Source organism: Psammomys obesus, unplaced genomic scaffold (genome assembly GCF_907164565.1).
Source record: "Psammomys obesus unplaced genomic scaffold, mPsaObe1.curated_primary_1811, whole genome shotgun sequence".
NCBI lineage: Eukaryota > Metazoa > Chordata > Mammalia > Rodentia > Muridae > Psammomys > Psammomys obesus.
Window position 1 is genome coordinate 6,284,728 of NW_026596440.1, and position 10,203 is coordinate 6,294,930.

At 45.3% G+C, this 10,203-nt stretch overlaps 1 protein-coding gene across 1 annotated transcript; it reads left to right on the plus strand.

Moving 5' to 3' along the window:
* Positions 1-866: 866 nt before the first annotated feature.
* Positions 867-7,198, plus strand: LOC129669688 (procathepsin L). Its single transcript, XM_055598014.1, has 8 exons — positions 867-958; positions 1,768-1,904; positions 2,566-2,688; positions 2,776-2,922; positions 3,969-4,193; positions 4,429-4,591; positions 5,671-5,788; positions 6,803-7,198. The coding sequence occupies exons 2-8, from the start codon at positions 1,779-1,781 to the stop codon at positions 6,903-6,905; spliced, it is 1,005 nt and encodes a 334-aa protein (XP_055453989.1). The 5' UTR covers positions 867-958; positions 1,768-1,778; the 3' UTR covers positions 6,906-7,198.
* The last annotated feature ends 3,005 nt before the right edge of the window (positions 7,199-10,203 follow it).

The following is a 10,203-nucleotide window of genomic DNA, read 5'->3' on the forward strand; positions in this document are numbered from 1 at the left end:
ACCAAGCTCAAAGACTATACAACTCAATAAACTACTAAACAGAAGAACCGATAGAAAAAAATTGTATGTGACTAAAAACAAAAATTACTTTTTTGAATTATTTTTCTTAAATATTACCTATACCTGTATTTTTTTTCTTTATCCAAATAATTTATTCAAGCTATACAACTACAGCCTTCATACTAAATATCACTCCTCTCGAGGGAGGCTGGGAGGAGGAAACTGAGGTGGGCAGGGTCAGGATATCTCGTGAGGGTACAGTGCAACCTTTGATCCCATCACTTGAGAGGTAGAGATAGGAATATTCCTGTGAGTTCAAACCCATCTGGGTCTACATAGTGAAACCCTATCACCCCTATCTATATACATATATACATACATACACACACATATAATACATAGGTTAAGGGAAGGAATTGCAGCGTTTGGAGAAGCCACGTGCTGGCCATGGCCTCATCTTACTGGATTTAGCTTTCCCATCTCTAGATATTTCTAAATTCTATCAGAGCCTTCAGCTCTGTCTCCATTCCACTTAAACCCAGCTTTGTTGTGGGCTGAACAGAAACCACAGGATTATACATGCTCTCTACCCTCCAGATTTTAATCCACAACTTTTAAGTCTAAAGGACAAGTGGGATTGGGGTGGAAATTCCGCGGCAGACCCGTTTTCCTCAGCCCATCTGCTCGAACCAACGAAGCACGCGGACGCCGACCCCGCCAGGGCCCTCCTCAAGCCCCCGCGGACCACCGCAGCAGGACAGCCTAGGAACCGGCGGCGTCACGTGCCTGGAGTCCCGCAGGCTCCGCCCTGAGGCGGGCGCAGCCAATGGCGAGGCGGGGGCGGGCCCTGCCGGGGCCGCAGCCTAGGAGGCTTTAAAGCCGGAGCTCGGCGCTGCCGGGGCAGAGTCCCGGACCTCGGCGACCCCCGGGGATCCGTGCGCGCAGCCGGCCGCCTCAGGTGAGTGATCCCCGCGGGCTGAAACCCTGGGCGGGCAGGGCTAGGAAGGAGAAACTAGAGTCCGGGGAGTACAGCATCTGCTACCCGGATTGGGCACCCTGGGGTGGGCCAGGACCTCGGAGGGCCTCCCTGGAGTGCCGAGCGGGGTCGTCGTCAGGCCACGTGACTCCTTGCCTTCCCGGACCGATGCTGGTCACAGGGCCCAGGGCTCCCTGTGCCGCCATAACACTCGTGGGCGGTGGCTGCGCGGGCGGAGCAGACGCCAAGCCCCTGGCCCGGATCAGCCCAGCCCCTGCCCTGAACCGGGATCGCCCAAGGAAGCATCGCCTGGAGGCGGCAGTTCGGACCGATCTCCAACTGTGCATTACTTCACTGTCTTTGGAGATTCCTGTGCATCCACTCGGGGTCACCTAATTGCCAGTAAATGACCTGGATCTAGTTGTCCCCTTAAGATTCTGACACACGATACTGGAGACTCAGGACTACCTCGGCGCTGTAATAACAGAGAAGGGTTTATCACCTATGCCACCTGCCTAGTAGGCTGTTTTCGATTCAGTAACTGAATCGAGCAACATTCAAAGATTAATTTCTACACCCACACCCACACTTGTTAACACGTGTGAAGATGTTTCTACTCTGATAAGGTGGTTGTAACTATTTAAATGAACTATTTTTACTGCTGGGCTGATGGCTTATGACTATAATCCCTGCATTTGAGAGGTGGGGCGAAGGAAAAGTTTAAATGGTTTGAACTCCTTGAGACTGTCCTTGAAAGAAAAAGCCTCGCATTTCCTATTTTCCTTCCCTAGGTGTTTGAACCATGAATCTTTTACTCCTCCTTGCTGCCCTCTGCTTGGGAACAACCTTAGCCACTCCAAAATTTGATCAAACTCTTACTGCAGAGTGGCACCAATGGAAGTCCACACACAGAAGACTGTATGGCACGGTTTGTAGTGTTTGCATTGTCTAGAGAGAATGGCCCTCTTCCCCCTTGGAAATGTTGGTTGGTTGTTTGGTTGATTGGTTGGTTTTTCCAGACAGGGTTTCTCTGTGTAGCCCTGGCTGTCCTGGAACTTGCTCTGTAGACCAGGCTTGCCTTGAACTCACACATCCTCCTATCCCTATTTCCCAAGTACTGTTATTAAAGGCATGGGCCACCTTCCAGGCTTTTCTTTTTTTATTATTCATTCTTTCTTTCTCTCTTTCCCCGCCCCCTCAGAAGTTCATAGCCAGAGTAGTCTCTAAAAGCCAGCTCTTGGCAGGAACAGCCCAATCATACATCCATTGTGAACCAAGTAGAGCACAAACATCGTGTGTTTTTAGAAGGAATTCCTCTCAAGGTGTATGTTTCTCCCTGTTGCAGTGGTCCACTTGGTCCATTAGGCCCACACACAGAGTATGTTCTGCTTGCACTGTGTTGGGGTCTGGTGTGCACTCTGGATAGCTGTGATCTGTATGTGGGTCCACAAGAACAAGTGGTCCTCACACAGCCATCTCTCCAGCTCTCTCTGCCTGTCCAGGACGGGTTAACGGCCTCCTCCGGCACATATGGCTTCCCCTGTATTTTTTAACAAAAGATAAACTGACAGTTCCATATTTGCTTCCAGAATGAGGAAGAATGGAGGAGAGCCGTGTGGGAGAAGAACATGAGAATGATCCGGCTTCACAACGGGGAATACAGTGAGGGGAAGCACGGCTTCACCATGCAGATGAACGCCTTCGGTGACATGGTGCGTTGACAATTCTCTTTACCTTACCCTCCATCTCCTTTTTACAAAACGGTCTCACCTTTTCAACTTTCTTACATTTCCTGGAAGACCAATGAGGAGTTCAGGCAGGTGGTGAATGGCTATCAGCACCAGAAGCACAAGAAGGGGAAGATGTTTCAAGAACCTCTGCTGTTTCGGGCCCCCAAGTCTGTGGACTGGAGAGAAAAAGGTTGTGTGACTCCTGTGAAAAATCAGGTATGGTGGCCGGGAGAAGTCTCATTTGTACAAGCATAAGGACTTGAGTTCAATCCCTAGAGTCCACACTTGGAAGAGAGATGGGGGAGAGAGAGTGTGTGTCAGTGGGGTAGCACTTACAATGCCAACAAGTAGGAGCCAAGGCAAGGTGGGATTACCAGCCTACCAGCCTGGCTCAATCAATTCTAGGTAAAAGTGAGAGAGCCTGTCTCAGAAACAAGGTAGATAGTGGAACACAGACTATAACACGCCTAACCCTTCCCCCAGAAAGAATCAGGTGTGACCATGCCTGGCTCATACCTTTCTTCTCCCACAGAAAGGCCATTAAAGAACTGGAGCTTGTTTTGCTATGATGTGGTGTGACGTGCCAGTTCATTATTACTCTTACTGACAGTTTTCTATCCCTCAACCACACCAACCTGTGGCTGCCGCCCTCCCCCCAGCCAGTCCCCATCCCACCCTCATTTCTTTTTGTTTTGTCGCCCATGTAGTTTAGCCAGGGCCACCCAGCCTGCCATGGGCGTAGGTGACATAGCTATCCACCCACCAGAGCGTGGGCAGCTTAACACTGACAACATCACTATAGAGAATGATTTTTTTTTTTCCCCAGCAGCATCAACTGTTTTAGTGGGAGGGGCCAAGCCTCATGTGACCCTCTGTTCTCTCTTGACCCCACAGTGTTTTGTTCTGTCTGCTCCTTGGTATCTTATACGTTTGGAGTATGAATGAAACAGCCCAGCCTGGCTTCAAGCCCAGAATCTTCTTATCTTAATCTTCCAAATGAATGTGGGCATGCATTGCCCACCCAGCTTCCTGTTTTCTGTCTTTTAAAGTATGCCAGGCAGGGCACACTCCTTTAAACGCAGTGCTTGGAAAGCAGAGGCAGGGGGGTCTCTGAGTTTGAAGCTAGCTCTGTCTGCAGCGTGAGTTCCAGGACAGCCAGGGCTACACTGAGAAACCTTGTCTCAAAAAACAAACAAACAAAAAAGTATGCATATATAAAAGCTGTTGACAATCTTTATAAACCACTCACCTTTTCTCTTCAGGGCCAATGTGGTTCCTGTTGGGCTTTTAGCGCAACGGGGTGCCTAGAAGGACAGATGTTCCTTAAGACTGGTCAACTGATCTCCCTGAGTGAACAGAACCTTGTGGACTGTTCTCGCCCTCAAGGCAATCAGGGCTGCAATGGTGGCCTGATGGATTATGCTTACCAGTATATTAAGGAAAATGGAGGTCTGGACTCAGGGGACTCCTATCCCTATGAAGCAAAGGTAATTGGTTTGTTTCATTCCAGCTTTGTTTTCAGGAAAAGAAACATTACCAGATGTGTGTTTCAGGGTTGATATTTAGTGGGTAACTAACAGCATTCTATTTCAAGGGATGGTTTTTGAGTATTGACCTGACATTGTGAGCTACAAATCAGAGTAGTTTTTGTTTGGTTTTTTTTTTTTTCTAGCACTCATGTTCTAAAAGGTTGTGATCAACTCTCTCCTTTAACTTTCAAAGGATGGATCCTGTAAATACAAACCTGAGTTTGCTGTGGCTAATGACACAGGATTCGTGGATATCCCTCAAGAAGAGAGGGCCCTCATGAAGGCTGTGGCAACCGTGGGGCCTATTTCGGCCGCAATGGATGCAAGCCACCCAACTATGCAGTTCTATAAATCTGGTAATTGTCAGAATCACTGCCACCCCGACTTTGGTGATGATTTAATTATGTTGGGGGAGAGGGACAGGTGTGTATGCAGGTGTCCTCAGGTCCTGAAGCATCAGACCCCCTGGAGCTAGACTAAAAGGTGATTGTAAGCAACTAATTTGGGTCTTGAACAGTGAGCACACATAACCGCTGAGCCACCTCTCCAGGACCCTCCTTTTTTTAGTTTTCTACTGCAGTTATGCATGCATGTGGAGACTGGAGGACTGGCAGGAGCCATTTCTTTCCCCAGTGTGTGGCCCCCAAATCAAGCTCCAGCCCTGAGCCTTATTAACAAGCACCTTTACCTACTGAGCCACCTCACCATCTGAAATAGTTCTTTAAATATTATGAAGTATTCTATATAGAACCTAATTTACTTAACTCTTCTCCAACAGCTGAATCTTTTTCCAAAAGGTTTTTTTTTTTTTTTTTTTACTGCTATAGTTAGGACATTAAAGAACCTGTGATGCAGATGTAGGGGGAGGAGAGAAAGAAGGAGTGATTGCCTGACAATAAGGTTTTTCTTTAGATTTATGAGTAGCAGGGGTTATGGTTATTGGTGTGCTGGCTAGAGTATGGATCATGTCACCGCAGGCTTTCAAACACTAGAATTTGTTCTTAAGGGGAGTGAGGATGTAGCTCAGTTGATAGTGTTACCCACCGTTTTTCAAGCCCTGCTTCCATCTGAGCACCACATGAACTAGGCATGATGGTCCATTTCTGTAATCTCAACACTTAGGAGGCAGAGGCAGGAGGATCAGCACAAGCCCGTCCTTGGCTATGTAGCAAGGTAGAGAGCAGCTTGAACTATATAAAACCCTGTCTCAAATACCAAGATAGGATTTCACTTTGTCACCCTGGCTGGCTTGGAACTCAGAGACCTGTCTAGCTCTCAAGTGCAGATATTGAGGTGTGTACCACACAGCCAGGATTATTTTCTGACTAGTGTCTTCTGCAGAATTTGGGCTGTGTGACATTTTGTGGGGAATAGGGTGGGTCTCTGTCCTGTGGTGACTAGAACCTTTCACTCATTGTTCATGTAACTCTGCCAGGTATCTACTATGAACCCAACTGTAGCAGCAAGGACCTGGACCACGGGGTTCTGGTGGTTGGCTATGGATTTGAAGGAACAGATTCAAATAAGAATAAATTTTGGCTTGTCAAGAACAGGTAAAAGACTCTAAATGTTAGATTTTTAAATTGAAAAGAGAATTCTTTTGTGTGGTATCAGTGTTTAAATGCAAGTCCACAAATTTTACATTTTAAAATCCTGGAAGCCTTTCTCATTTAGAGTGAAAGATTTGTGTTGAAGATTCTGATGTAAGCTTGTTGGGGAGACACATATCTGTAATGCTGAATTTTCCAAATTTGGCTTCCAAATTTTCAGTAAGGCTATCTGATTCCACCTACTTTGCCTTTCTCTAGTTTTCAACAGGGGTTAGCAAGCAGAAATTAGAGCTTGTGTGTGTTCCAGTGTTATTTGCGTTTTGCTCTCTGCGCTCAGAAGTCTTAAAGCCTGTCAGGATTAGTTTTTACAACTGAATGCCTTTCATTGAGATAGAATATGGAGACAGTGTTCTATTAAAATCCTAGTTTACCTCATTTTCCTCTTCAAACCTGAGGGTGCTAAGGCTGTAACTATTAAAGTGTAATAAAGTGCTGGAATGTGCTCTCTCCCCTGGCCTCAGTCCCCAGCGCTCCATACAACCTGGCGTGATGGTGCGTGCCCATATCCCAACAGTACAAGTAGAAGGGTCAAGAATTCAGCGTCATGCTTTTAGAGAATTGGTGATGCTAACCTTTGCTACACAAAACCCTGCCTCAGAATAAGTGAGGGGCTGGGGCCATCGCTTAGTGGATAAAGTACTTGCCACTTAGTCATGAGGACCTATGTTTGAATCCCTGACACTCACATAAAAGCCACAAGCTGCAACATACTACTGAACCCAGTTCTAGGTAGGGGCCCTGTGAGCTCTAGGTTCAGTGGGAAACCCTAGCTCAAAAAAGTAAGAGAAAGAGAAGGGAAAGCACCAGCGTCGGCCTTCAGCTTCTGCAGTTAAAGACCCACAGAGATGGACTCTGTGTATTTTATGTGTAGGTCTTAGAGCACTCGTGGTAAGAACAGTCCTGTTTTTTTAAGTATTAATTATTAACCACTGTTATATTTCCTTGAATCTCTTTCAGCTGGGGCCCTGAATGGGGTATGGAAGGCTACATCCAAATAGCCAAAGACAGGAACAACCACTGTGGACTTGCCACTGCAGCCAGCTACCCTAGCGTGAAGTGATGAGCAGTGGTAGTTAAGGACTTATGGACACTACATTTAAAGCATTTATCTTAAAACTGACCAAACCCTTGTGAGTGAGACCATAGTACTTGAATCATTGAAGGTCCAAGTCATGATCTGAATTCTATGACATTTTTACATAGGTTAAATGTTACCACTACTTAAAACTCCTGTTATAAACAGCTTTATAATATTGAACACTCATTGCTTAATTCTAAGTCTGGAATATTTGTTTTATAAAGGATGTATAAAGCTTTCTTTACCTTTTAAAAATAAATTTTTGTTGAGTTGTATAGGTGGGACGCCTGTGTGATGTGTTGACAAATGTTTGGGACTAAAGACTGCCTCAGGGTGTTGTCCTACCACAGAGAAAAGGGACAGGTGTTCTGGTGCCTTCTGGTTTTGAGGGTGCATAGATTTTTACCTCAGTTGCTCTCAGATCAGGTGTGTGTAAGTGAAGCTACCTTATGGGATAATTGTTGTCTTGTGGGGGGGGGCGGTACATGTAGCATGCGTGCTACAATACTTGTGTGAGGTCAGAGAACAAGTTGGAGTATTCTGTTCTTCTGCAGTCTTGGTCTGAGATCAAAATCGGGTTGTCAGGCTTGGCCAAAAGCGCCTTTTACTACTGAGACATCTTGCCAGTCCCACTGGTTTCAAGTGACATATAATTACATATATTTATAAAATACAATATAATATGTTTTGCTGCATGTATCATATGAAATGCTCAGGAGTGAAAAGCTCACCTCAAATATTTCATCACTTTGTTGAACTTTTCTAGCTGTTTTTAAAGTACATGGCATGTTATTGTTAGAGACAGAGTCTTACTATGTAGCCCAGGCTGGCCGTAAACCCATGGTCTTCCTCCCTCACCCTCTAAGAAAAAAGATAACAAGCGTGTTGTTATGCCAAATCTCAAGTCTCATACCCAGCAAAATTTGACAAATCCAGAAGAAAAAGTAGTTTACATAGTGGTTCTCTACCTTCCTACTGCTGAGACCCTTCAATTTGGTTCTTCATGTTTTGGTGACACAGACCCCCAAAACCAAAAGGTTATTTTTGTTGCTACTTTATAACTGTAATCTTGCTACAATTATGAATCATAATGTAAATGTTTTTGGAGATAGAGCTTTGCCAAAGGAATCACAACCCACAGGTTGAGAACCGTTCTTCAAGAAAGTATGCAGACGTGCAGAATGGCATGTGCAGGTTTTATGTGTTAGGCTGCTTTCCTGACTAGAAGAGGGCTAGGGGTGAGCAAGCTCTGAGATGCCTCCCCACATTGCGAGCGACGACCACAATACTGCCTCATAGTTCTAGAAAAGGCTGGATGCAGGTGGTTTGCCAGCCAACATTCTACCCAAGTGTCCTGGGAAATTTCAACCTTCCCAGTATTGGCAATAATTGGCAGTTGTGATTGACACATCTCAGGTATTTGGTAACATGGAGAAATGTGTTCAAGGTATGTGAAAAATCAGGGGAGGCCACAGAAGGTGTTTTCTGGCTTTGAAAGATGACTGAGGCGTCATGAGTGAAAGACAGACCAGAAGTCTCTAGGCCAAATGAATGTCAGTAACCTAACCCTGAATTAAAAATAAACTTGGAAGGGAATAAAATAGACTACCATAGTTATGTGGCCAATAAGTGTGAATAAAAGGTGGGTTTTTTGATGGTTGATTGGGTTTTTGCTGTTTGTTTTTAAGACAGTGTCTCTGTACATAGCCCTAGCTGTCCTGGAGCTCCCTTTGTAGACCAGGCTGGCCAAAAAACTAATCCACCTGCTCTGTCTCCCAAGTGCTGGGACCAAAACTGTATACCACCACACACAGCAGTATTTTTGTTATTTAAAATACAGTGAAAATAGGGGCTGGAGAGATGTCTCAGCAGTTAAGGGCACTGACTGTTCTTTCAGAAGACCCAGGTTCAAATCCCAGTACTCGCATGGCAGTTCACAACTGTAACTCCAAGATCTGAGACTTTCGCATAGGCATACAAGCAGGGAAACACCAATGCACATAAACTGAAGGTGTGTGTGTAAAAATAGTCCTGCATTATGTGGGCCAAATATACATGCATTTCTATGTATAAGACCCATTGTTTGTCCTCAGTCAAATAAGGAAATGAAGGTGATGAGCTAGTGAAATAATTACCAGAGCCACAAAGCTATTGTGAAGAAAGTGGGTGATGAGGAACAGGGATAAGACACTATGAGGTAACCTTTGTTCATAACCATCTACCAAATAGTTTTCTAAGAAAGGATATTCATTTATTCTTTTGAGACAGTCTCTACCTGGCTCTCCCAGAACTCTTAAGTAGATGGCTGGCCTCAAATTCACAGATCTGCCTTCCTCTGCCTCTCCACTGCTGGAATTAAAGACATGTGCCACCGTGCCTGGCTCCTAAATTTCTTTAAAATTTTGTATTACATTATTCTGTGGGGGCATGTGTGAATGTACGTGGAGACTGAAGAGCAAGCTGTGGGAGTCATTTCTCTCCTTCCACTATGTGGGTGCCAAGGATCAAATTCAGGTTGTTGGCAACAAGTCCTTGGAGAGCAGAGAGTGACTTGACCTGCTGAGCTGCCCTCCTGGGTCAGAGACAGAAAGTTTCTTTGCCTAGCTCTCTAATTCAGCATTGACCATAGACTGCTGGACCAACTTTAGGCTCTCAGGAAATCTGAGCACTAAGTTGGATGAGCGGGTGGTAGCTTACCTATAGTTTCAAGGCTGTCTTGAGCAGAGAGCCCTCAGATGTCATGAAATACAAGGAGACACATGAAAGTTATGCCATTTTCAAAGACTTTAAATGAACTTGTGAAAAGTTTCAGGCCACATTTGCCATCTGATGTGTGTGTACATTTGCCATGTGTGCTGACCTGTGAAGACCAGGAGAGCGTATCAGGTTCCCTGTAACGGTCTAATAGTGGTACTGGGAACCAAATTCAGTTCCTCTGGAAGAGCAGTAAGTGCTTTTAACCTACTGAGCCCCTGAAAACATTTTTTCAAAGATGCTGATAGAGGAGCCCACTGGTGGCACACACCTGTGGTCCCAGCACTTGGGAGGCAGATGCAGGCAGATCTCTTAGTTTGAGGCCAGCCTGGTCTACAAGGCGAGTCCAGGACAGCCAGAAACCCTGTCTCAAAAAACAGATTGATTAAAAAATGAAAAAGATGCCGATAGGGTTAAAAAATCAAGCACAAATTTATTCCTAGTGCATTCTTGACCATCTAAATGTCTTAGTTAAATGACAGTGGAAATATGGAAAGGTAAAAAAACTAGTGTGCAAATCAAGGAC